The following is a 27,594-nucleotide window of genomic DNA, read 5'->3' on the forward strand; positions in this document are numbered from 1 at the left end:
TTAAAGGATAGGACCCATCTAGTTACCTCGAAAGAAAAAAATTACGCCAAGTTCATGCATTTTTAATTTCAAACCCGATTTTGAAGCTCAACCCCTTAAGGATTTAGCGTAAATCTATATATGCTTAAATCTACAATATTCATTAACTAAAAATCATAGAAATCAGCCGTAAGTTGCCGTGACATGATCTTTGTCTAATTAAATTGCGCATGCAAATTTCATCAACAATTTCGACATATACTCAATTCACTTTAAATTCTACCAACATATGTCGGCAAGAACATCCCTCGTCGTCGAGATTATTGAGTATCGGAAGATTGGAAAAACAAAACCCACCAACAGAGTAGAAATTCAAACCTTGTATCATCGATGACAAAAAGAAAAGGAAAAACGTGTATGATGTATGGGACAAGACGTAGTCTAATCAGAAATTCATTGCCAGATCCCCTCTTGATCATAAACAAATCAAGACTAGGTTTTATACTATGGGACAAGACGTAATCTAATCAGAAATTCATTGCCAGACCCCCTCTTGATCATAAACAAATCAAGACTAGCTTTTATACTATTTCCTATTAGCAAGATGGTCATTCGGTAATCTGCGAAGTTCATATGCACCAGATAGTCAAAACTCGAGCCGAGCCCCAATATAAGTACGTCCGAGGATGACCCATCAGAATAGCACCACCGAATCTGTTCTCAAGGGGAGATTCTAAGTGGATCACGAGGGAAAAGAGAGGTTTTCCTAATATTGTTGAGACCGCAGAAGAGCATGACCACCCGCTCCAGTCCCACTCCAAAGCCCCCATGTGGAGGTGCTCCATACCTGCACCACCAAAATCACCATCATAACGTCCCGTCATAACGGAGGAACAATCACGTTCAGCTTGATCAACTAGATGACTAAGCACTGAACATGGATCATCAAAGCTGTGATGCACTGACTCAATCATTGCATCAATGATAGCAAAAGAATGTGACTGTTTCTAGAAGAACAAAGATGATCAAACTGGATTACCTGAAAGAGTCGATGTACGTTTCAATGGTTTTCACATCGATTCCTTTTGCCTCTGCCTGCTTGGTAAGAAGTTCAGGAACATGGACACGCTGAGCTCCTGATATGATCTCCTCACCTAGGACAAAATGACACATATCAGAAGTTTGCAATCAAAGATGCATTGAATGCAAGGTTTATAGGTTAAAAGAGACTCATATGGGCAACTCTCACATCTATAGCCCAATCATGGGAGGAGACAAAAGTTTTACTGGATGTTAGTAAAGGGCCTCGATATGCAACTTTATAATAGAGGCCATTCAAAAGAAAAAGGAGAAGCCCAAGAATCTATGGAAGAAGTTCTAAACCATCAGGAGTTACGGAAGATACTGTCTCTATTTAAGGACTTCATGGTCTATAAAGAATCAATGGAACCCATGGTTCTCCAAAGAGTCCAAGCCTTCCCTTCCCACCAATTCCCTCCCTATGTTTCTTTTTGAACAATTTGAACATGCATAACCATTTCTAACAGACCGTAACACCAAATAATCATACCAAGGCATAACTCCCAAACCATCAATCAGAGAAAATTTGCTGAAGGTATAGGATGGCGAAAAATTCACCTCTAATAAACACATCAAATGAATTACTGTAGGCAGGATCATCATAGCATGGCATGGTATAGAATGGCCTAACAGCAAAAGGATATCGGTGAAGTATATAGAACTCGGTGCCATACCTAAGAATAAAAGAAAGCTTGGTGAGTTAATCATAGCCAAAAGTAATTGCAATAACGATCACAAACCTAACTTAGAAATTCAGGCACATCAAAGATTAATTAACTTATTACTTTTCTAGAACCAGCTGTCCCAATTTTCTCTCTACTTCCGTGCTCAGGTCACCAAAAGGATCAATCTCAATACCAGCATCCTGTACAAGCATAGTAATGTCAGAGCAGCAAGGAAAAATATTAGCACATATGAGGGCATGTAAGTTCAGAACCAAACTAATTACATTACAAACGCTTATCCACAAACCAGTAACTGTTACAAAACTATACAGGAATGTAACCAACATTTAATGGAAAAAGCAACCTCAAGGATTTTGGACCAAAAGCAATTAATGGATGCTGCTCACTTCAATCCATAAGTTGATGCGATCTATACATGCTATTGACAATGAAATGACTCCAGAATCTCAATGCACTCATTCTGAGGGAGACAAGAAATCAAACTCCAAACAACAATAAATAAGATGCAACAACAACCGACCCATAGAATTAGCTAATGTTAACAGCTTCCTGCTGAAAGGACATGATTTTCCCCAACACAATCTACAGTAAAATTCACTAAAAGCGAAATTCCAGCAAAAACCCATCAACTAGAAAATCCATGCTGAAAATTGGTCCAAAATAAATGCTAGAACTCAAAAATATAAACTGCATCCGTAAGATTCAAACCCAATTATTTATTTACCAGCATGCATCAAGCTAGGAAATAAGGGTGAGTTTAGGAGTGTGTTGACATTTGGAAAGCTCCTTTAAAGAAAGGGCTTTGACTTAACGTGCATCCACTCAAAGTAGTTCAGTGTTTAGTAGATAGTATTTTCCAATCCCATTTGAAAGAAACTTTTGTTCACTGAAAACTATACTTAAAAAGATTTTTGATCATTCCTATTAACAGACAATTACCAAGTTAAGAATCATCTCAAGGTTGGTATTGCTTTGATAGGTTTAAAGATAAATGGGTGTTATGTGATAAATTAATTAACTAAAAGATCAATTAATAAAGAAAAAAGAGTACAGTGTAGGCAAAAAACAGAGCAAAGGATGGAGATCCATGAGCGACACCAATATCGTGTCCAAATTGGGTTGGCCAGGTTGCTGCTTACTGGAGTTCTTTGACCGAGGACAAGACAAAATGGGTGCAGATTGGCGCACTTTACTCTAAGGCTTTTGTGAGTGAGTGTGCTGGGGAAAGCGAGACAGAGAGAGAGATGTGCCAGTTCTGTTGAAATTCACAGAAAGGCAGATATATCACTGAGGGCAACCAAAAACCTTGCCATTGAATCCCACCGCCACCAACTACGTAGCTGTGAAGAATTGCAAGGAAACCACCAAGGAAGGTGGCAGGGTTGCTGGTTTCCAGAAAGTAGAGTCGTAGAGGGCAAAATTGGAATTATGAAGGCCGCATATGGGGTAGAACAAGAATACTAAAAAAAAAAAAATCCATTAATTCCTTCCATTTGCATTCTGAAAATGTTAAAATACCAATGCAGGTCAGACCCTACATTGAGAAAACCACCTTTCCAAAGCTAAATTTTGGAGTCAAAGAACTTCATATTTCTCTCGCAACATCATATAGACCTTAAAACAGAATGTCTATGTAAAAAAATAGACTCATCGCATTGAGCCCCTAGGTGCACATCAAGGACTGGAGAGAGCCCATGATCATGGGAGGATGGACCTTAACATATCAAGGAAACGAGTTGGTTGCTCTAAGTAGTTGACCATCCAAATCTACTTGACCAAGCCAACAATCTGCCCCCAATGTACACATACATGGCATATCCTTGTCATTTACTTTTTGTGGTCCCTCTTCCAACACAAACAGTCAGTTTCATTTAGAAGCAACAAACAAAAAATCAGTTTTAAGAGACTATGCTCCTACTTTTACAGCCATGTTATAGAAGTGCCAATGAACGCATATGTAGCCACTCTATCTGCTCATTTGTTTTCTAATATTGGCAGTTATATTAGCTGTTGAAAAAAATTTCCTCACCTTGAGCATTTGAACCCCTTCTTGAAATGTAAGCCGCAAAGGTTTTCTCAAGTACTGCAATTTAAAAGTTCCTGCCCATGAGTTCTTTTTGTAATCATCACCTACTGTTCTGAGGATTGCCCAAAAAAAAGAAAAAAAAAGTATATCGTATCATAACCTTCAAAGGTTCAAAGGGGTATTGTCTTCCAACAGCTTCAAGTTCTTTCTTGCAACTTGCATTCAGTGAGTCGAACATTTTAACGAACAGCTGGTCCACAATGTCCATTACCTGCACAGAAATGTCTACTTTACTGAACTGAACTAAAGCACAAAATAAATTGAAAAAGTATCCACTCCCACCTCAGAATAGTGTTTCTTGATCTCCATTTCAACATCAAGGCCAGTAAATTCACACAAATGCCTATGAGTGAAAGAGTCTTCAGCCCTGAAAACAGGGCCAATCTCAAAAACACGCCCAAAATCACCACAAATGGCCATTTGCTTGTGAAGCTGAGGTGACTGGGCCAGGCATGCAGGGCGCCCTTTATAGTCCAGTTTAAAAACAGCAGAACCTCCTTCACTGGATCCAGCTATCAGTTTCGGTGTATGGATTTCGAGAAAGTCTTCAGATAACAAGAACTGCCTAAATATCTGCACAATGTGGAACTATATAAGTTTAGGTACTCAAAACACAGTACTCAATACATACGTAAACAGCAGAATCTTGGCCACTGAATGCGTGACAGACAGAGCATCAGCATCTTACCTTAAGAAATGGCACTCGCAGTCATATGGAGATTGGAAACTACCAAAACAACCCATTAACATTTGAAGCACACACAAACAAAGGAAAAAGACTTCCCCATTTCTCCTATCCTATCCTTTCATACCATGCGTTATAAAGCTCCACTGTGTTTTGAAACATTTACTCCTCAGCTATTGGAAGTAAACTATTTCCTAACATCTTGCAGTCATATACTGCACGTACTGAAACAAAGGCAAGTCAAAATAATGTCATTCCCTTCCCTTCTACGGACTAGTTGTGGATTTAGGCATGGTTTGAGGAAGAGGGGACAAAAGAAATGCAATGAGTTTGTCCAATTTCATCAGGAATGGGATATGGGGAAGCTCACATTGCCAACTTGACTCTGGATTCGGAAGATTCCTTGATTAGCAGGCGTGCGTATGTCGAGCACTCTGAAATTCAGCCTCGTGTCCTGATTAACACGAACGAGCTGCTCTCCAGCCTGCAAATTTTGCAAAAACGGAACATAAACAGGACACCTAGCCTTCACTTTATAAGTGGAGAGAAGAAACGATTATCAGAGAGAGAGAGAGAGAGAGAGTATGCCTGAAGAGCCTTCTCGATTTCGGCCTCACTGCGAGCAGCGTCCTCGAGATTGATGGGGAGGGTGGGCAATGCCTTGTTGACGCAGTAGATCTTGCTGACCTGAATCTCCACCTGCTGGGTCGCGCCCTTGATGGGCGACGAAGGGACGGTGAGGGACCCGTGGACGTCGACGATGGACTCGCGGTTCAAGGAGGCGACGAACTTCACCATCTGCCGGCTGACCAGCCCCTCCTTCTCCGTCACCACGCACTGCACCGTGAACCCCTTCTCCCTCACCACCACGAACGCCATCTTCTTCCCCACCGCCCTTATCGTCTGCGCCCTCCCCCTCACCACCACCGTCTCGTCCTTCATCTCCTCCGCCAGCGCCCCGATCGCCGTGTACGGCTCTCGCACCTCCTCCTTCGACTGCAGCTCCGGCAGCGGCACCTCCCCGTAGTTCCCGGCCAGGGGATCCTCCTCGTCCGGCGCGGCCCCGGCGACGGCCGACGAGGCCTCCTGGCGGCGGCGGAGCTTCTCCAGCTTGGCCTCCTCCTTCTTGGCGGCCTTCTTGCTCACCTTGGGTTGCTCCGGCGGCGAGGCTTCGGCTTCCGACGACATGGCGACGATCAGTAAAAGCTACGAGCAGGCCAGAGGAGGGAGGGATCGGCGACGGCGTGCGAGGGAAGAGGGGGAAAAAAAACCTAAAGCCTCATATCCACGCTAAGCACAGCGTTTTCTTTCCCTCCTGTTGGCTGCTGAGGGTATAACCGTAATTTCGCGATAGGAAAAGTCGGCACAAGAAGAATCCTTCCCTTTGTAAGCATTTGTTCCCGAAATAATTTCTAATAAAAAATAATATTTTTATTTTATTCCCAAAAATAATTTCTATATATTTAAAAACATTCATTCAAAATTTGTACTGCTAAAGTAGAATTGCGTTTGACAATATTGTTAAAATTATAAATCAAAAAAATTTCAAAAAATTTAAATAATTTTATTACTTTTTCTTTTTCTCTCTCCTTCATCGAGCTTTGATCAATTGCTGATCTCGAGATGACCAACGACCAATCAAACGATGGCTAGTAACCTCATCAGAGCGTCTTCGACCCTTGGCAAGGCCATGCCTCATTGTTCGAGCCTTGCCTACTGCCAGGGGAGGCATAGGTGAGGCTCACTTGGCCACTAGCGAGCTCGTCAAATCTTGTCCAACTAGTTGCTAGCGATTGACAGCAGTGGATGGCGATGGCCAATGATGGCAACAGTGGAAGAAGAAGAGGGAAGGAAGAAGATGAAGAACATAATAAGAGAAAAGAACCACCGGCCGTGGTGGCTCCGTTGGATAGGCTTCAGTGAACCTTTGCAAGAGAATGAGGAGTTGAAAACCTTTGTGAAGCAAAAGCTCTAGCGGAGTTACTTTGTGATTTAAGTGTGCTACCGGGGTGGTGGGTCCTCCCGCTTAAGTAGCATCGGGGCTTTACGCTTCGGCATCGACTAAGGCGGTTCCTCCAGCACAAAAAATAAATAAATAAAAAATAATATTGAGTTGGCTTGATCTTGAAATTATTTTAAACAAATAAATAGTTTTTTTAACCCATCAATTTTGTTCTAGATCTACTATGGAGAATAAAAAAAATTTACTAAATGGATTTTTATTTTAAATCTATTTCCAGAAATAAAAAGTAGAATCAATTACTATTTGGCCAGTTGTCAAATGCATCATTAATATCTATTTGATAACATTTCTAAGTAAAATAGCGTGTTTTTGTAACTACGTAAAACTTCTATTTTTTTTTTTTTTTTTTAAAAAAAATAGGAACGTGTTTAATATGACCCATAGATTATCTCTCTCTTCTTCTTCTTGCTCCTTCTCTAGCCGATAGTGGCGACAATCGATGGCGGTGGCATTTGGCGATCGGTGAACCAATGGGTAGCAACAACAAGTGGCGAGCGGCGATCAGCAACTGGCAATGATGGCATTCGACAATTAGTGGTGTTCGTGTGATCAACGATTGGCAGTTGGCGGCAATTGGTGACTAACAATGAGGAAGAAGAAGAAAAGAAAAAAGAAAGAAAATAACTTGCTTTTAGAAATTATTTTGGGAGTAATAAGTTACTTTTTTCTACCTTTTATTTTTGTTTCAAATATATTCTATTGCTACTTTTCTATTTCAGAAATTAAAAATTAATTACATGACCAATTGAATTTTTATTCTTTTAAGAATATTTTTTAACGCCTAACAGCCACAGAATAGTCTTAAATGCACATTGTTTAAGACTATTCTTTCTACCATTAGCTGTTGGGGTTATAACCGTAATTTCGCGATAGGAAAGGTCAGGACAAGAATAGTCTTAAACATCGGGCGGCTGACTCGTGAACGTCTCAAAGATTGCGTCCCAATTTTAAATATATTCCAACAAAAAAATATATATATATATATATTTTTCAAATTTTGTGCGATGTGGATCATTTGGTAGTCACAATACAGGTGCTCGGAAGCTCCATTGAAGCTGCCTCATTTGGCAGTTTTGCCCATTGGGCTAATAGGACTGTATTTTTATTTTTTTTAACATGTAAATATCCACTCTTTAATTTTCGATTGGGAAGAAAGTTTTTCTTCTCTTACCTAGAGAATATATCCTCACAATACAAATGAAACAGTTTCAAAACATGCTAAGTTCTAATCAATCAAGTTTTAATACGTAACGTAATTTTATTGCTAGTTAAAATATGAATTGTAATTAACAAAAAGGAAAAGAAAATCCCATTGCGTTTCGTGCCTTATTTAGGGTGATAATAGGTTGTGAGATAATGGAAATATTCGAAATATACTCATCATGGTTTTTTGGTTAATTTCTAAATTTGATTTTGAATTTACATGTCTCTTGTCTTATCGTCGTTTAAAATTGTCTAACCGAACATTTAAAATTTCATTTAAATTTGTAAACCTCTTTTGACCTAAAAAAGTTGTAAACCTCTCCTAATCTCCTCTCACAATCATATAAATTTCTTTCTTAAACCAATAGATTCTCAAACATTTATTTTCCTCCAAAATTATTTTACCTTTTCTTCCACGTGCATACGCCATTTGCTTGTCTGTCGAAGGTGCACTCACGCAAGGCAAGCCAGAATCATTACATGCTCATAAAAATTAAAAATGAAAGTCGAAACTTGGAAAGCCCGTGGTATGTGTCGCTTCATTTAGTAAGGTCTTAGCAATTGTAATAGCATTTAAGAGGATCCAACCATGAATTACAATCCCAAATAAGATACACAAAAATTTAACCATGCTAATAGCGAAAAGGAGAATAAATAGATGTAAAAATATATTATTTTTGGCATATGCCTTTGCAAAGTGCGGTTAAAGACTTCAAAGAATTTTCAACATTGACTATGAATGCTTTTAGTGCATTTTTTTATCGTCCTTTTAATTGACTTTGGTCGGAATGTCTAACCAAAATAATGTGAGAAAATTATTCGAAAAAATCATAAATCTATTACATTTTTAACAATTCAATGCTAAACTATTCAAATTTATCAATTCAATGCTTATAAATTTATTTAATAATTTACAAATTAAGTTATCTAACCGATCTTGGTCGAAAATCGCTAACATGGACATCGACTGCTCTACATGGTAAGATTGATGCCAATGTTGATAAAAATTTATTAATTTTTTGTTATTTTTTTCCTTTCTTCCTCTATCGATTGTCGGGCCTCATAAATGGCTGGCAAGGGTTGACCTCCCACAACCCACGGTGAGATCTGGCAAGGGGCGACCTCCCTAGCCTCGGCGAGGCCAACCCTTGTCGGCCTTTGGCGAGGTGAGGGCGAGCCTTGCTTGATATTGGCGAGGTCCCCTCTCACAAAATCCCGGCAAGGGTGTGGAAAGTGAGACTCTAGGGTTGAAGTGCGAAATTGGTGTTCGTCAGGCGATTGCAAAGGATTTTGAACAAAAGACGAACGTGAGCAATTCTACGGAAGAGAAGGTTAAGGGGAATTGGACGTCATTTCCTCTCTCTAGCTCTCTCTCCTTCTCTCTTGCCCTCGGAAGCTTCAAACAAAAGAGCGCTAGTGGAAACCAGAGAAGAAGGGCCCAATACCCAAAACAATTGCAACTCTAAATTTAGTCCCAATTCTATCCATAACCTTTTTCATGTCTCATAAAAAAAACCCTTAACTTTTTCTGTTGTCCCAAATTTAATTAATTTCCGTCCAAAGTGGCTGTTAATGACTACGTGGCACTTCCACGTCATTAATGACATCCTATTGGATGAGCAATTGGGATTGACTTTTCAATTGCTTTCACTTGTCTTCATATCGTCTCTCCCTTCCATCTCGCTCAAATCTTCCATAGGCTCAATCCTCCATCTCTCGTGCTCAGACTCCTCCATTTCTTACGCTTGGACATCTCTCGTTTGTTAACGAGGAGAGAAATCTAGAAAATTCAAGTGAGGAGAGAAAAATATTTTGCGCGGGAGTATTGCTGACCTATTCTTTATTCTGCAGTGGAGCCGAGCCGAGCCGAGCCGAGCTAACCGACAACCAGCCCTACCCTTTTAGCGGGTCCCGCGCACGGGACACGTGTCGGTATTTCATTGGTAGATGCTCTGACTTGGAATTTGATTGCTCCAACTTGGGCTTAATCCCCACCTCTAAATTTGTAGGTTTATTGGGTTGTTTTCCATTGGGCCCACCATCTAAAGGCGGAAGCCCCCACTCTCGTGCTCTGCGCGGGAACGAAATCGATACTCTCCCTCCTCCCTCCCTTTCTCTCGCTCTCTACAATTTGATTTCGCAGCCATTTAAGGAGCCGCGCTCTTCGTCCTTCCGGAGTCGCTTCAACACCTCACGCCGCCACCCTCACGCCGCCGCCGCCGCCGCCGCCGCCGCCGGTTCTTCAGGTAAAAACCCTGATCCCCAACGATCGTTCGTCGTGGGGTAACTCTACTCCGCAAGCAATTTCTCGAACCCTTTCCCCAATTCGATTCGGCTCTACGAATCGGCTTTGCGGGGACGTGAAAGGGGCTTGATTTCGAACTGGGTTTTCGATCTTTTCAGGGTTAGGCCGGGATTCTCGTGTGATTTCTTGTTTCTGCATGCGAAATCGAAAGGAAAGAAATGAGATGCGCTCGGCTTAGCTTGTGGCCGTCCTATGGCTTAGCGTGTCGCGTTCGGCGTGCTTGATGTAGGCCAGTAAGATTGAGGTTTCTGCGGGTGCGATCTGTGGTTCCGCCTTGACGAGTCGCCGAAGCTTAGGGTCTGCGTCTTTAATTCTCAATCCTGGAGGCTCATGGGGTCGGTCCAGTCTGTTGTTGGTGTTAAAGAAACATTGAGTTTGCGGTGATAGAATATGTTGACCCCATGCTTATGTCTGTAATCTTCTCTATGGTTGTGAGCTCTTAGCTTGTTAGAGCCGACGGCTGTTTGCTTCATGTATTAGATAACCTTTCATCAGTTATATTACGGCTTAATTGCTATTGGAATGTCAAGCTTGTTTTCTCTCTCATTGCTGTTGGTTCTTATCTGAATAAATTACACACCGGAACAGCTGAAATTACGGTTTATCGAGCAATCTTGTAGCAGTACCAAGTGAAAAGTTTGAAAGAGGACTACTTTTGGGTTTCCGGGATGGCTTTCTTGTTATGCCTTCCTACTTTATGTAAATAAACACTGACGGGGACATCAATAGGCCCATCATGATCATGCATTCTGTAATACTAAATATAATAGCAGGTGAAGCTGTCTGGAGAACATCTAAATAAGTTTTTCATGTTCAGTTGCAGAGCTAGTCATGGATACATCGAATCCAGCAGTTTTTGTGAATGCTGAGTTGCTTGGTAGGTATGTTGGACGGAAGGTTCGGGCAGTAATTCAGGTTATTCGAAATGACGGTTCAGCAGTAATTGGAAAATCTACTGATGAGAAGCAGATAATTGTAAAGGGCTTGCCGCCCTCCCAACTCACAACTTTTGTTGAGGTTATTGGGATTGCTGAAGGTCAAAATTCCATCTCTGCTGATAAGTGGACCAACTTTGGCGATAATTTCGGTATACTTCTAGCTCTGGAAGATTTCCTAGTCTTTTTCTTTGCACTAACATGTTGTTTCTGTTTAATCAATTAGTCCCTTTTACATTAAGAAGAAAGGTCAATGCATTAGTGAAGTTAAAATTTTAGCAATAGTGGAGAGCTTGTAGCCGTGATCTTTCTTCATATCAACTTTTTTCTGAATTTCTGAATGCTTTCTTGGGTAAAAATTGGATAAAAGAATCCATACAACCAATTCCTCTCCAACTGTCCTAGTCATTATGACCAACCTTTCGAAGCCTTGTAGCGTAACACTTACAATTGCGACTGAGCTCTCCATAGCATCTAAACACCAAGGTCTGCTTTGTTGTGGGATGATGGGATATGTATGTCGTGAGTCAAAAACTTTGAATGGTTAGGTGGAAATGAATGCACTTGAGCTCCTCCACTTTTTCAGTTGTTAAGAGCAAGAAATGTGGCCCTCGTTTAGTTTCACTTAGCATAAAGCTGATTGTTCCTTGCTAAGAAAATAAAACAACCCAAACATAGGATATTTTACAGTTTTACTACCCTGTTGCATAAGCAATGCTTGTTTTGGCAGCCTTTTTTCACTGAGAATAGAAACAATGCCATGTGCTTCCTGTCTTCTGTAAAAGGTGCTTGAGTTGGTCTTCATCTATATTTAGGTTTTTCCTCTTTGTCTGACTCAGCTGGTTGATTTATGTTTTTAGCTGTGGGGTCATTACGAATGTCAGTGAATTAGGTAGGTGTCCATTTAGAATGCAAATATAATTCAAACTGTTTTTGGGTAACATTAAGTTGCATATTGATTTAAACAAAAATTGCTTAGTTGATACTTAGCTGTTGGGGCATCTCTGAATTTCTGGAGCACCCTTATCGCTTCCCAGTGACTGAGGACTTGTACATGCAAATTCTGCTCACCAGTCACTGATGTCCATGCCAAAACATATAAATCAGTTTTGCTGCATTGCATGTCTTTGTAGACTTTGATGCGAGTTCCATTATTTATTTCGAATGACTTTTTTATTCTTTGCCAGACACTTTTACTTACAACAAACTTTGTCAACTTGCAAATGGCGAATACCAGCACCTATTTCTTTGAGGTGCTATGAGATCCCCCGCAGGTGAAGCTCAAAGGTTTCTGCCATATCATGCATGCTTGGAGGGATAAAAGCATGAATGATGAGGCTGCTTTATCTGTTGTGACCTCTTTATTGTAGAAAGCTTTAGGTACTGTTAAGTCATGTGGTATGATGTCCCCTTAGTCGATCGCAAACATATTTTACCTTCTCTTGATGCCAGGGTTTAATTTCTATTAGAGATAGCTATGTTTTGGATTCATCAGAAGTGCAATTGACATGTTCTTGAGCTCATCTTTGTTGAAGATGGATGAGGTAGGAAGAAGTAACATTCCCTTGGATTTGCATTTTTGCCCACATACGTTTGTGGATAATCCTATTACTTGGCTGCATTAATGGTTGATGATTTAGGCAGTAGCTATGTTGTTATTCGCGATCATCGGTACTTGGTCGCACCCACTTGCTATTTGGTTATGTGTAATCTTTGTCATTTTGGACTTCTACAATCATGCCCGTTTTGAACTTTTCAAAAGCAAATGGCACTATTAAAATTTCATCCGACTTTTAAATATTACAAAAAAGTTATACCTGAATTTACGCGACAGTAGCATTCATATGTTGTAAAAGTGAAAAAGTTAGTAAAAATCAATCCAGATCTGACTTTTCCGCTTTGAGGCATAATTTTGTGTTGGCTTGTCATGCAAGCTTGTTCGTTGGGATTCCTTACTCAAGTTTGTCTTCTTTCTTTCTTTCCTCATAATCATGTACGCCCTATTTCTGTGATTTTCTTTTTGGTGCTCCTCAATTCCATCTCTCTCTCTCTCTCTCTCTCTTATTTTTATATTTATCAGAAAGAGATTTTGTGTATGTAAAGATTAACAGAGATTAAAATTTGGGCCCTCCGAAAAGCCTTGTTGGATTTTAGGCACAGCCATCACCAATACGAACAGTTGCCTCAGGGCTGATGCTTGGGCCTGCTTTCCCTTTCTAGGCCTGGCCCATCATCTAACGCCCATGGTTAGATCCATTGCCAATCTCTGATCTTTTCAAGCAAACGATTCCTCGTATCATCCAAAAGCGATTGGAAAAATGTCCATGTGGTTGTGTCAAACGAGACTTTGTAGCAACTTTTTCTGTTAGCACTTTTAAAGGAATTTGAAATGTGGAGAAAATTGTTCAATGCCTATTGGTAGATACTTAATTCTGGTCATTAATAAATGTGAAAAATCTTATATCATTTTGAATACTTGCGAACTCATGCTTTATAATGCAGAAAAACTCATTCGAGTTAACGATTCCTGATGAATTATTTCTCCCTTACTAGTAGCATTGAAAAATTACTAATTAGTGGTATGTACATACTTCTTGAAAAATGTCCATGTGATTGTGTTAAACGAGACTTTGTAACGATATACTTTACATATTGGCAACCTTCCAATAAACAATGACACTCAATTACATGGTTTTACACAAATTTCTTCATGAATTGAGTAAGGGAGATAAACCTATACAGAGAAAAAAATCTGAATTTACTAAAAAGTACAACTTATTGAATAAAAGAAACTAGGATGTGGTGTGTAGATTAAGTAAAAGGGATGATAGCATGTTTGAAATTTTTCATAACGTGTTTAATGGATCACGGGCACCAACTATCACGTGGAGCATCCATCTTATTTCATTTATAATTTGTTATTAGGATTTGGACACAATTGAACTCTTTTTGAACATGGTTTCTCTACATGTACCGTCAGTATCGTGCAAAGCTCATCGTGTCAAGAATGGCTAGTATAAATTTAAAAAAAAAAAAACAAAAGTGACATTAATTAGTCAAAATACTCAATTATGGGTTCACTTGTAATCGACCCATGTACAATGTCATCCGAGATCGATCATGTCCACGACCTCTAGTGAACAAAAAAGAGTTCCTCTGATCCATCTTTTCACGGGGATTGCAACTGTATTAGGCGTGGGAATTCAATAATGTTGACACTAATAAGGTTTGGGTAAGAAAGGGACATTTGATTAGGTCAGTCTTTTGGACCATATTGTCATAGTTGCCATATCTTTTCTTCGACAGTCCAAACCCATCAAAAAGAAAAGAAAAGAAATGCGGTCCAATCACTTGGCAGTGGTTAAGGAACAAGGGATTCCATAAATCTCCAAAAGGAGATTGCGTTTCCTTTGAAAAACATTTTATGAACATATCCTTTTGCTTTGTCATCTTCTAGAAACCTTTTTGATCTTAGAAATACTCTCAAATTCCGATATGCTCCATCTTTTTATTTACTAAACTACTCTCTCTCTCTCTCTCTCTCTCTCTCTCGTGCGAGCACATAATATTCACGGAAAAGGACAAAACTTGAGTACTTATCCGTCATGAACTTTTACTTATAGATAGAAAGATGATGCTTTCTAAGTAAACGCCACTTTCCAATTTCTATTGTCAATGTAGGCTGCGTTTTTTTCCTCCCGTCTTAACGAAACTTCCAACATTGTTCTAGCTTTTGCAAGGGATTAGAATAATCGAAGTAGTCGTTCATTCTAGTAGGAGAACTTGAGAGAGTAATCACAAAGCGGGTCGGACGGAAAACTAGGCTGATTGGACAGAAATCACGTGTGAAGGTACTGGTCACCTTACGAAAATCGATGAAACCGTGGGCCGGGGGTTGTGTGTGTGTGTGTGTAGAGGGATTAGAGTCCCCACAATGTTGTTTCGGCGCCACATTTTTTACAATTAGATTCTTTAATCCAACAATTAAAGTAACCTTCATCAAATAGTGGATGCAATCTTTGATTGGAGACGTACTCTCGAAAGTTCCTCCATCATTTTACACCATGGCATGACTTCAGGTACCGTGTATGTTTTGTGTTTAAAAAAGATGTGTAATGACGCCAAGTATATGCAATATGCACTGTGATGTGTGTACTAGTGCAATTGCCACCAAAGCCATCACCCTGGCCTAGGCAAGGGTTGCTGGCCCTCCTGCAGGCTTGGCAGCCCTTGCTCAGGCGCTGGCGATCCTATCCGCCCTTGTCGCCGCCCCAACAGTAATGGGGCAACGTCCTCTTCTGTGTTTTTCTTTTTTTTTTTTTAAAATAAAATTTTAATCTAATTTAATTTAAATCTAACTTGCGTTTGGATGAAAACATCCCTAATTTGCTGGAATATTTTGCCATCGTTGTCTTTGAACTTAAATTAATGGAAAAGCAACTTTGAACATTTCATACAATTCAATTACTAAATTGAACAAAAAAAAATTACTAGATTGAACATGTATAAGAAATTTAAGGATCACATTACATGTTAAGTTAAAGTTCTGAAATTATATTGAATAAATTAAATGTTTAAGTAGCATATTACACATTGGGCAAACATTTAAAGACCATTTGTGTTATTGTTCCACACATGAAATCGAAAAAAAAATTGACTTTAGTAAAAAGGTACAACATATTGACATGCTTTATTCATGGTATATGAAAAAGCCTAGGATTCATGTATTGATTATTTAAACCAAATGATAGCTTTGGTGGTCCTATCTAATTGAAAACTTGTCATAATGCGTTTAATGGGATGAAGGGCATCGACTTTCACACGGAACACCAATTATTTATCAATGGATATCATATGCATTATGTTTCTATGATATAGACACAATGAAAACTTATATCGAACGTGCTTTTGCCACATTATTGGCATCATGTAAAGTGCACCGTGTCATGAATTGCCGGCCCTGTGGCTTAATTAGTAAAGACCAAAAAGGAAAAGGTGAAATTATTTAGTTGAATTGTATATTAGGGGTCATTTGCAATCAAACCCATGTACTATGTTGTACAAGATTTATCATTTTGCTGAACAAAACGTTCATCTAATCCATCTTTTCCCGAGTACTCCTCCTGTATGAGGTGTGGGACTTCAATAATGTTAACATAGGTTAGTTATCTGAAGAGAAAGGGACATCGATTATTGGTCCGTCGTTCGGACAATTTTGTCCTAGTCGCCATATCATTTCCTCAACAGTCCAAACCCATCAAAGGGTGATAATCAAAGAGGCCAAAAAGCTATATTTGAGAAAAAAAAATACTGAAAAAAGAAACGGGGTGCAATCTCTTGGCTGTCCCGTATCGCGAACCTTTTCAAAAAGGGGTTATGTTTCCTTTGAAAAATATTTTATGAAATATACCCTTTTCTCTATGGCCTTCTAGAAAGCTTTTGATCTCAGAGAGATTACATACGGCTACTCATTCCAACATGCTCCATCGTTTATTTATTGAACGACTCGAGGCGTGTATGGTTGTGTTCTTTTTTTTAAAATTTTTTTTTTTTATGAACAAAAATTCTATTTTTTTGTTCTCGGAAACAAAAAAGAATAGAAACACGTTTTTTACGTTTTTATTCCAAATTTATTTTTTTTGTTTCCGGGAACACATTTGGAACATAAACAAGAAAAAAAAACCTATTTCTTATTTCTGAAATAATTTTTAAGAACAAATTTTCTCTCTACTATCTTTTTCTTTCTTTTTTTTTTTTTCTTTTCTTTTCTTCTTTTTTTCTTTGGTGGGTAGTTGGCCTTGGCCATGGCCAGCGACCTCACCGGAGTGTCACCGGCCCCCGGCGAGGCCGAGTGTCGCCGGCTCCTGGCGAGGCTCGGCCTCGTTGGCTGGTCGTTGGCCATGGCTGAGGCCAGCGATCGGCCAAAAGAAGAAAAAGAAGAAAAAAAAAAAAAAAAAAAATATTTTAAAAAAGAACATAAATTTACCAAATGTGTTTCGGTTCTTTTTATTTATTTATTTCCGAACAAGTTTATCAAATGCGTTTTTTCGGTAAAAAATTGTTTCTCGAAACATAAATATTTTTTTCTATTTCTGTTCTCTAGAACAAGTTTTTAACATAAACACAAATAAACGCATTCTCTGTGTCCGTCTCTTTTTCTCTCTAGCACACGCGCACACACAGATACACCCACACATGCACGCACGTATGCGCATAATATTCATTGAAAATGACAAGACGGGACTTCCTATCCTTCACTCATGATTGAATATCCGCTTATACGGAGAGAAATGATGCTTTCAAGTTTAACCCCATTTTCCAATTTCTATTGTCAAAATAGGCTGCGTTTGTCCATTTTTATGACAACTCCTAACATGCTTCTAGCTCTTTCAAGAGATTGGAATCATTAAAGTAGTCGTTCGTTTTGGTAGGAGAACATGAAAGAGTAAATCATGAAGCGATTGAATAAAGAAGAACAAGGCGGATTGGATACAAATACATGTGCGAAGGTATTGGTCATTTACGAAAACCAACAAAACTGTGGTCGGACGATTCGATTACGTGTAAGGAAGAACTAGTATCCTGCAACACCTTTTTCATGCCTCATTTTTCAATTGAATCTCTTTAATGCAATTGACAAAGTAATTTCCTAATATGTTGTAATAGAATAATTAAATAATAAACTACCCATTTATCTAATGGGTTAAGAGAGATTAGCGTCCCCGCAATACCTTTTTCATCTCACATTTTTCAATTGAATCTCTTGAATGCGACTAACAAAGTAACTTCCTAATATGCTATGATAGCATAATTAAATAATAAATCACGCTTTCATTTATTAGGTAAAGCTTTTATAATAGCCGGCAGTGATTTCATGAAATCTTACATGATATCAAAGCAGTAACTTCTAAGTTCGAATCATTCCAAACCCCTTTTTTCACCACAATTACATATTTCCATGGTTAGTACTAATAAAAAGGACCATACACATTTATTTAATAACTTAAATTTTTAGGATAATTGATAGTGATTTTGCAAGATTTTACATCAAATGCAATTTTGTTGATTTTTCCAAAGAGGTATTGTTAGAATTTTTTTCATCATTTTGCTCCCCAGCATGATGCCTCGTGTTGTATTTTAAAGGGTTAATACCTTGAAAAACCCCAAACTGGTACACTTGTGACAAATTTACCCCAAACTATTTTTTTGACCACCAAAAACCCCAAATTGGTATACCTTTGACAAATTTACCCCAAACTGGTACATTTATGACAAATTTACCCTATGTTAGTTTTCGTTAAATTTTATTCTCAAATTATTAAGTTAAATGACACGTGACAATTAATCGATATACCAATTTAGGATTTTACGCCCCGTTTGTCACAATTTACAATTTTTGTGATTTTTCTGTGGTATTAATTCAATATTTACCAGTTTAGGGTTTTTTACAGTCAAATAAATTAGTTTGGGGTAAATTTGTCATAAATGTACGAGTTTAGGGTTTTTATAGTCAATCGGGGTAAATTTGTCACAGGTTTACGAGTTTGGGGTTTTTCATGATCAAAAAAATAGTTTGGGGTAAATTTGTCACAAGTGTACCAGTTTGGAGTTTTTCAGGATATTAACCCTATTTTAAAAATATGCAAATGTACATGCGCGAGTCCTAATTGTGATGCGTATACCAATGCGATTGACTAAATGACATTTTATTTGATGATGCATGCCGAGTTTTGAAATTGACAAAGTTATGTTCTTACTTGACCAACTTAGATAAGTTATTATTGTCCTTTGATATTGGTTTTAAAAGGTTGAAAATATTTTAAAATAAAGTAACCACATGGAAATGGGAGGTGAGGGGTTTGAATCTTTATCTTCTCAAGAGATTGGGATTGTGACAATTTAGTTTCAGGTGTGAGTTTCGACTCCCACATTTTGTAAAAAGTAAGGTAAAAGTCTTAAATTAGAGATAAAGTAGGAGTATAGTATGATTGATAAAAAAAAAAAATAGTTTGAAAAATTCAGGACATGCTCAAGGTTTTGGTTCATGATCCCAAGGCGCACTTAGCTCTCTGGCTTTCATGGAATCTGGGTTGCCAGCGCAAATATTTAAATAGGCAGACTTATGACTTAGAGATTTTATAAAATACCTAGATTTATTTTAGCAAAATGACAGCTACAAAGACATTTTTTTGTACTTTTCAAAGACTAATTTTAAGCATTACGTCGATCTACTTATTTACGAATATTCAATTTTGATCCAGCAGAGCAACTACTATGCTTATTTAATTCTAAGCTAATTTTGGAGCTATGACGACACAATATTTTATTTGTAGGGGTTTAGACCCCTTGTCTGGTGCCTCTCCAATTTTATTCAATCCATACACACCCAAAATTCGCCTGAACTTTGCCGTGGATTTCTCCGGAATATCCGCAAGAAAGACTACGATTGTACGTAATTAGAATTCGAGAGCGTAATACAAGAATTTATAATTTGCCTTGGATTTCCTTTTGCTTTTTGCCCTGCCAAGGTACTTCTTCAGAGGCAAAAGGTCAGGGCTTGATGATTTGCTTACATTATTTACTTTTTGCATCATTAATTGGCATGAAGGATGATATTTACTTGTCTCGTCCTGGTCTTCGAAGTATTGTGTTGCTTATGCTAAATGGCATAAATAGCATGAACATAGGGTATTTCGGTTACTGGTCAGGCTTGACATGAACACCTTTTCTTTTTTAGTTGGAAACATAATTTTCATTGTTGTTCATGGTCTCATATCCATCATCCCAATTTCACACTGGACAACAAAATCTATGAGCAGCCATGCTTGTATCCAATTTCATGACAATTTTAAGGCCACACTATCTAGTCCACTCTGCACATCATCTATCTTTGCAACTTAGTCATGACCATAGCTCTTATATTTTCAAACATATTGATAATTTGATTTGCGTCTAGCTTCTACAATTTTGCAATGGAATGCCCCACGGAGCTTGCTGTCACTAGCATCACACTTGAATTCTTCACTAAATAAGACCCTAGATCAATGCTTAGTTTTAATGTGGAAGAGTGCTTGGTAACCTCCATCTATCATGGCTAATGGAGCTTTTAAGTGAGTTTTGAAATCTGCCAAGTTGGTGCTCCAAGCAATAAGCTAATATGACTTCCGTAGCTTATCACCTCTATATTTCATGGCTCAGTTTGCATAAATGTGCCATTAAATTTGCATCAACTCAACAACTACAGAATCAACTCTCTACAAAAATTCAAATCAATAAGCAGCAATACGTGATTGCTACTCCAAACATAATATCTCACAATAACATTACCTTTGTGGTCACTCATGAATGCTTGACCTCACCCATTGGTTATACCAAGTTCAGCCATTGGATTGTTGCAAAAATTAAGACCAAGTGTCTCTATTCTCCACCTTAACAATAGCTTAGCTTTGTGAAAGCATCCGGTTATTTCCATGTCTTTTGATGGTAACAATACCTTCCCTTTATATGAACTCTTCAACAAATATCATCTTCTATAGCCAACCAAGAAACCCCTTTGCATGCATCAAAGCGGAAATACATCCTATCAAACTTTGTCCCAAATCAAGTAGTGGCTTCTTGACAACCTCACTCTAGTGATTGGGATTTGAAGACTACATTGCCTTATATGCTGATCAATGTACACATCACTTTGTAATTAACCCTTTTGTATTGATTTGTAGACATATTAACCCTAAGTTGCTCTTTCACTAACTCCTTGAAATGAGGACTTTTGATTTTTGGCATGGCCTTGATGGTATTAAAAAAGTGCTTAGCCAGCCACACACTAGTTACCCTTTTAAACCAGATCCATCACATACTTGGGTACTCTATCCAATACTAGCTTTCTCTCCTCTGTCGCCTACTGCCCTCATCTTCACCACCAAAAAACATAACATACACATAATCATCGTGACTATGGAGATAATGTTAAACAAGATCCCTACCACTATTATCATCATATTGACATGCTTTATTCACGGTGTATAAAAGAAACTAGGATGCATGTGTTGATTAAGTAAACCAAATGACAGCTTTGGTGGTCCAATACATTTAGAATTTGCCATAATGTGTTTAATGGATCAATTCACATGTAACACTTATCTTGTATGAGTGCATTTCCTTTACAACATGCTACTATGATAAGGACACAATTAGACTTTTTATGAACACGCTTTTACTACATGCATTGTTAATGCAAGTCTTACGTGTCATAAATTGCCAACCCTACATCTTAGGAGATTAATGGAAAATGTAGAGAGCTTGATGGCAAAAAGCACAAAAAGAAAGGTGTCATTAATCTCATGAATCGTATGTTAGGTGTCACTTGGAATCAACCCATCTACTATGTTGTCCTACATTGATTATGTGATGACTCGTGCTGAACAAAAGTCCACCTAATCCATCTTTTCACGAGTACTACCACTGTATTAGGTGTGGGACTTCAATAATGCTAACATTGATTAGGTCAGTCCTTTGGACAATATCAAACCCATCCAAAGGTGAAAGTTAAAAATGCATAATTTATTTGGGAAACAAAAAAGTTGAGATGGGGCCCAATCGATTGGCAGTGTTTGTGGGATTAGGGATTCCATGAATCTTTTCAAAAGGGACTATGTTTCCCTTGAAAAACAATTTATGAAGATACTCTCTTCTTTATGACCCTCTAGAAACCTTTTGATTTTAGAAAGATTACTTATACATTTTATATATGATCATATTCTTTCCTTTCTGATCTCTTAGAAACCTTTAAGTTAGAAAAGGTTTTATATACTCCCAAATTCCAATATGCTCCATCTTAACCCACATAATGTTCACTGAAAATGACAATACTTTACTACTCATCCTTATCCTCATGAACTTCCACTTTAATGGAGAAGAATGATGCTTTTAAGTAAACGCCATTTTCCAATCTCTATTGTCAAAATAGGCTGCCCTTTTTCACCTTGATGGAACTTACAACATTGTTCTAGCTTCTTCATGAATTAGAATTATCGAAGTAGTCGTTGGTTCAAGGAGGAGAAAATGAAAGAGCGATCATGAAGCGAATCGAATAAAGGAATATCGGGCCGATTGGACATCTAGATATACGTGTGAAAGTAGCGGTTAATTACGAATTTAAGAATGGAGAAGTGCGGATGCTTAATCAGATTGAGAGGTCAAATGGATTGGAACATGGTCCAAATGGTCCTAACCCTCCTACTGTTGTTCAATCGGCCCTGCCTCTTCATCAGTCAGGCTTTGAGCTCTAAACATCAAGATTCGAGTCGCTAATGCAACTGCATCTCACATCTACGATGGCACCCCTTGGAGTTGTGCCTTAATCCTAGGTAATCTCTAACTGAAGGTGAGGAACCACTTTGGCAAGTCGAAGACATTCTCTACATGTGTCAAAGTTTGAGGAGTGCAGTCATTGATCTAATTCAAGAAAAGAATATTATAAGCGTCCTAAGTTTCGTGCGACACTTATTCTAATCTTAACCTCTCTTCTTGTCCACAAATAGCAAAAACAAACGAGGCCGCTAATTGGATTTCGAAGGCTCATCGTTAAGGCCTCTTATTGTCTAATTGGGTGACGTATCCTCCTGTAATCCCGTTCATAAAAAAGTCTAACACAGCTACCATGTTAGAAATTATTGAATCACTGTTAACTCTTCTAAAAGTTTAAGATAATAAGTGAAAAGAAACCATATATATATATATATATATGTATGTATATGTATATGTATGTGAAGAGTATATAAACCTCGTTATCAAACAGTATTAAATATTTCAACGCATGTTATGATGAAGGCACTCGGCGCTCGGTATTGGTTTTCTAGAATGCCACTGGAGCCGAGAAAGTCAAAATGATCTTTGCAATTGCACGAAAAAAGCAAAAAGAAGAGACAAAATGTGGGAATCGAAAGAAAGAAGAGGGATGAGATCTTCATTGGCGGCGGCTTTGCTTGGAGAGGTGGGCCTCTAATGGAGCAAATTTCCATGTCCCCATCCCATCTCTTTTGAAAACGTGGTTGACTTGTCCGCTCCACACTTTTCTTCACTTTTGATTAAACGCCTCTTAAAACCTCAACGATGTCTTGTCTAATTGCACGAGTTTGACCGGCTCTAACATGAGGAGGAGACTTCCAAGAGGTGAGTAAAAGATCAACAACAGAAAGCAATGGGCAGAAGAAAAGGGAAAGGTGGTAAATCTGTTGACTTTAAAAAAATGAACCCTTTCTTCAATTTCTTGTCGAAACTGATGGGATTTTCTTTTTTATTTCTAAAAAATTATTATAGATGTAGATGTTGCGAGAATCATAAAATTAAGAAAAGTAAAGTCAATTCAGATAAACTCATTCAGTTCGCTTAATAATTTTTTTTTTAAATGGTCATTGGGGCGTAATATCAAGCAAACCTTAATTTTCTTTTGTTCCATCTCAAACATCTTGATTTCATGTGCCTTTCAAAAGCGGAGGAAGTTTCTGTCACTGTAGCGTAACCAAGCGATCCACACCTGTTTACCGTTGACCCTGGGATAGAGAGAAGAGAGGCCGAAAGACAAACGTGTTTCCTTTTTATCCCCTGTTCACATATACCAACTCATTTCAGGATTAGTTTAGTCATCTTACGCTCAGACAATTTGTTTGGTAATTTGACTATTGTTCATATAAGACTCATCTTAGAAAATCCAAAGTAAAACCTTAAATTATAAGATGGAGAGACACCGTATGTGTTATAAAGAGCATGGAGATCGAGCCTGTATTTGAGTGACGTGAGGCAACACTTCCACAATCCATCACCGATGTATAAGGAATGCAAGAGAAACGGAACATGAAGGATCCCAATCCATGACATTCCCCATCGTGCATAGATGAGAACTCAGGCCTAAGAATAGATCATGAAAGATGATTATAAGGGCGACAAATAAAAGGTTTCGAAGAGAGAGAGAGAGAACGTTCCATGGAAATTCCTGTATCCAATGAAGGGCAACGCATCCGACAATTGCCAAAGAAGGAAATAAGATAGGGAAGTGGTGATAAAATTCCAGGGCGAGGCTGACAAGAAATCACATGGGTCTTTCAATAAATTGATGCCTAAGAAAAATTGTAAAGCTCTAATGCCAGCATCAAAATTGTGACTTAATCAAAAGTGAAGGTGCCAACTAAGCTTCCTTGTCAATTGCGCTCATTCAATTTTGGAGTGCAAAATTGACCTCTCTCTCTCTGTGGACATATATAAAGTATGATGAAGACGTCTTGTTTACAAAAATAATTTAAAGACAAAGGGTTCAAGGGGTCAGCACAAACGTCAAGGGGCGGTGCCCACGCTGGGCTTGCCCTAAGAGGAGGTGAGGAATCCCATCACATTGTCCCACATGGTCATGCACTGTTATTGACATCGAAATTGGCAATTTCTTATAGACCAAAGGAATCACCTATTTAATGGGCAAGGCTTATCTTTAATAGTGTACAAAACTAAGCTCAAGTGGGTTTGGATTGTGGCACGTCGAATCAGAAAACCATCTCGAGAAATTGAAAATTTAGAAGCCTATTATCGCTCAAAATAATAAACTATTCTTATGTATGTCCTCTTTTTATAATATGTATCCGCATCGATCACATGTGCCTTGTTGTGCCGATTGAAATCCTTGTTGATGTTTGAAGTTCTCATCTTGCATCCGTTTTGCACGATGAATCTCAAACCCGTGTAAAAGAAGTACTCTAAGATCAATCTATGGCTTTATATGTCACGATCCTCATCCTTATCATGCGGGCTCTAATTGAATGAGTGAAACAACATATAATTCGATTGATTTGAGGGAACATGTTACGTTATATTACATATGTATGCACTTACGTTTTCTTCTTTATGTGATATTATTGTGATTCTTCTCCGGGCAAGACCTAACTAGTCCCATTCCGCCCATCAGTAACTTTGGAGGGCTCTTGACATGGGCGACATCGATCGAGATAAGCACAAGAAGACGAAACCGGTCGCGACACAGTGACAACCGAAGACTTTTCTTCCGCTCGTGGCGTCAACGAGTCGCACCTAACTAGCTCTTTGAGTGCTCCCCTCTTCCCCCATTCTTGTTCTTACCTTAGTAAAATAATTATATCACTTGTGGACACCAGACTAGACAAATTAAGTCAACATTTGATATTCCCGGTCAAAGATGCGATAAATTAACATAGATATGCCTCGTGAAGTGGTTTTGCGGAGAGGGCTATTTGAAGATAGCAGTGGCGATAGTGGGAGCTTCAACGGGGGGAGATTCAACATCTAGATGGAGAGACCCTCAAAGGCAAATCGACGTGTGGATGCCCTTGCTGCAATTGGAAAGACCCTCAAACTCACTTCATTGTATTTCGATAACCCTCAATTTCTTACATACATGATGGTATTGTGTGCTTTTCTCATTCACTAGGATTTTACATGAATTTGTGAAAAAAAAAAAGTTACAAAAACCATTTTCGTGTTTACTTCATATATCAAATATTCTCCTGTTACAATCATCATTCTCATTTTTTACGGTAGATTTTAAGTGTAGCTGGTAGATTTTAAGTGTAGCTGTGGCCGAGCTCAAGGCCAGATTGAGGTTGAACTGTAGCCACGATCGAGCTCTACTATAGAGCCTGCTTAGCTCGTGAGGCTGTTGTAGATGCTCATGGCCTACTACGGCCTAGTGAGCTCAAGGCCGACCTTGCACAACCTCGGCAATTGCAAGTCATGGGGTTAGGCCAAGCTTGCGTGGCCTCGTTGTCACTTGTTACGAGCAATCTCGTCACAAACAAAGACAAGATGCGGGGAGAGCGATGCGGGTAGCTCTTGATTGTCATTGTGCCGTAGCTCTTGATAGAGAGAAAAGACAAGAGGACGAGAGTAGGAGAGGAGTTCGAATGTGCAGGAGGACAAACGGGCCTTTTTTTGGTTGAGGAGATGCAAAATGTAAGTTTTGAAATGCGAGGAAGGTATTTGATATGTAAAGTAAAGTTGAGGATATTTTGCAACCATTCCTAATTTTTTTGTAAAGTGATATTGGGTGATTCGGGTAGTTGTTGTCCATTCACTCAAAGTCATAAAACTTAAACGGTCCACATGAAACATAAATACTTAGTTTGTTTCGCAAAAAATATATAATTTGAAATATATATATATATATATATATATAGATATATTTATTTTAAATAATCACTCATATCACTTAAAGTAATTAGTTAATTGAAATATTTTTATCAACGATATGGTAACTTAAGTTGAAATATTTTTGTGGATAATAAAAAGTTTTTGGTTCATTTGTATCCGTAAGAGATAGAAATGATAGTTTTAAAAAAATATAGTTTTTCAATAATTTATATTTTGTGAAATAAATAGAGCCCAAATGTGTCCTAAATTTCGATTTTGGTTCCTTCGTTGTACCCTTTTCTACTTTATTCGTACGTCCAACTTCAATAAGATCATGATGCTCAATCATATATTCTAGTTGAACGATCCACAATCATTAGATCTAATCACGTAACGTTGTTGTGCCATCACCCAACCAAAACAAGCCATTTCAACTTCTACACATCCTACCTTTATTATATTTTTATATTTTTATTATTTAATTTTTGATTTTTCAATAAATTTTTCATATTTTCAGCCACCAATATTTACACCAGAGCATGTGAATCTAAATTTTAATCATAAAAAATAGAGCGGGCCCAAGACGGCGCCACCAACTTTGGTCTCTACAACACCTAAAAAAAAGAATCAATTGAAAAAAAATTCCGAACAACAACAAAAAATAACCAATTAAAAATTTATAGGGCACTAGGAAATAGGGAGTACGTAAATAAAGAATTAAATGATAGGTGTGGACCATTCAAAGTTTAGTCGTATAGATATATATTATATGGTCATTATTTTAATAATGAAGTGCTGAAATAATTTGAAAGAAACGTCGTCGTTGGGACCCTTTTAAAAGTGGCTCGATTTTGAAAATTCGGGGACTCGAGGAAGACGAAGAAAATCGGTGAGGTGTCGTCGATGGAACTACAGAAAAGTCCATTGATTCTTCAAGCTCACTTAACTTATATGGGAAAATTATACCCTGTCGAAAAGATATTAATTTTTTTTATGTGTTTTGGCTTTATCAACTGAGTATAGCATTTCGACCAGAAAAAGAAAAAAAAGGAAAAAGAAGCTAAGTATAGTATGATTTATGGATCTGTTAAGGTTCATCCCTAGTCGTTTGTCTATAATTATCTTATTGACTTCATATGTGCTAGCAAATGCGCGCATCTTCCATGTGTATGTAAGAAATTGACATTCAAAATATTAAGCAAAGCTGCTTTATTATGAAGTATCCGAACCATTAAAAAATTAAAAGAAATCTTCGATAAAAATACATACTTCGGAAACTAGTAGAGATTAGATGTGGAAGAGAATTAATGTCCAAGATTTGAAAGCTTTATTGAGAAGGTAGTTTTCAGATGGGTATATTCAGATTCTAGTATTGAAACATGCGAGGGATAATATGGTATATTATCGACTTATGCATTTGTCTATGTGTGTACATTTTTCGTAAATTGAGTAATTCAGGATATTT

The 27,594-nt window shown here is 38.1% G+C and overlaps 2 protein-coding genes across 3 annotated transcripts; one reads left to right on the forward strand and one right to left on the reverse strand.

Annotated features, from left to right (window-relative positions):
- Positions 1-317: 317 nt before the first annotated feature.
- LOC120286009 (aspartate--tRNA ligase 2, cytoplasmic-like) lies at positions 318-5,802 on the reverse strand. Its single transcript, XM_039304966.1, has 9 exons — positions 5,105-5,802; positions 4,887-5,000; positions 4,114-4,404; positions 3,932-4,042; positions 3,775-3,828; positions 1,845-1,924; positions 1,618-1,733; positions 1,019-1,133; positions 318-826 (listed from the first exon to the last, which is right to left on the reverse strand). Exons 1-9 carry the CDS (start codon positions 5,702-5,704, stop codon positions 700-702), a joined length of 1,608 nt encoding a protein of 535 aa, XP_039160900.1. The 5' UTR covers positions 5,705-5,802; the 3' UTR covers positions 318-699.
- Positions 5,803-9,797: 3,995 nt separating this feature from the next.
- LOC104425632 (replication protein A 14 kDa subunit B) lies at positions 9,798-12,628 on the forward strand. 2 transcript variants are annotated; one of them, XM_010038368.3, is made up of 3 exons: positions 9,798-9,988; positions 10,871-11,134; positions 12,170-12,628. In XM_010038368.3, the coding sequence occupies exons 2-3, from the start codon at positions 10,879-10,881 to the stop codon at positions 12,232-12,234; spliced, it is 321 nt and encodes a 106-aa protein (XP_010036670.1). In that variant the 5' UTR covers positions 9,798-9,988; positions 10,871-10,878; the 3' UTR covers positions 12,235-12,628. The 2 variants fall into 2 exon arrangements, with proteins under 2 accessions (XP_010036670.1, XP_010036669.1); XM_010038367.3 differs by having other exon boundaries at positions 9,799-9,988; positions 10,865-11,134.
- Positions 12,629-27,594: the final 14,966 nt, after the last annotated feature.

This window comes from Eucalyptus grandis, chromosome 11 (genome assembly GCF_016545825.1).
Source record: "Eucalyptus grandis isolate ANBG69807.140 chromosome 11, ASM1654582v1, whole genome shotgun sequence".
Lineage (NCBI taxonomy): Eukaryota > Viridiplantae > Streptophyta > Magnoliopsida > Myrtales > Myrtaceae > Eucalyptus > Eucalyptus grandis.

Excerpts from the sequence above, each read along its gene's own strand:
- LOC120286009 (XM_039304966.1), bottom strand. The coding sequence starts at position 5,704 with ATGTCGTCGGAAGCCGAAGCCTCGCCGCCGGAGCAACCCAAGGTGAGC. Across the intron at positions 1,734-1,844 it reads GGACAGCTGGTTCTAGAAAA|GTATGGCACCGAGTTCTATA; the intron begins GTAATAAGTTAA and ends TTTTATTCTTAG. Across the intron at positions 1,134-1,617 it reads ATTTGATGTGTTTATTAGAG|GTGAGGAGATCATATCAGGA; the intron begins GTGAATTTTTCG and ends ATTTTGTCCTAG.
- LOC104425632 (XM_010038368.3), top strand. The coding sequence starts at position 10,879 with ATGGATACATCGAATCCAGCAGTTTTTGTGAATGCTGAGTTGCTTGGT. Across the intron at positions 11,135-12,169 it reads CAACTTTGGCGATAATTTCG|ACACTTTTACTTACAACAAA; the intron begins GTATACTTCTAG and ends ATTCTTTGCCAG.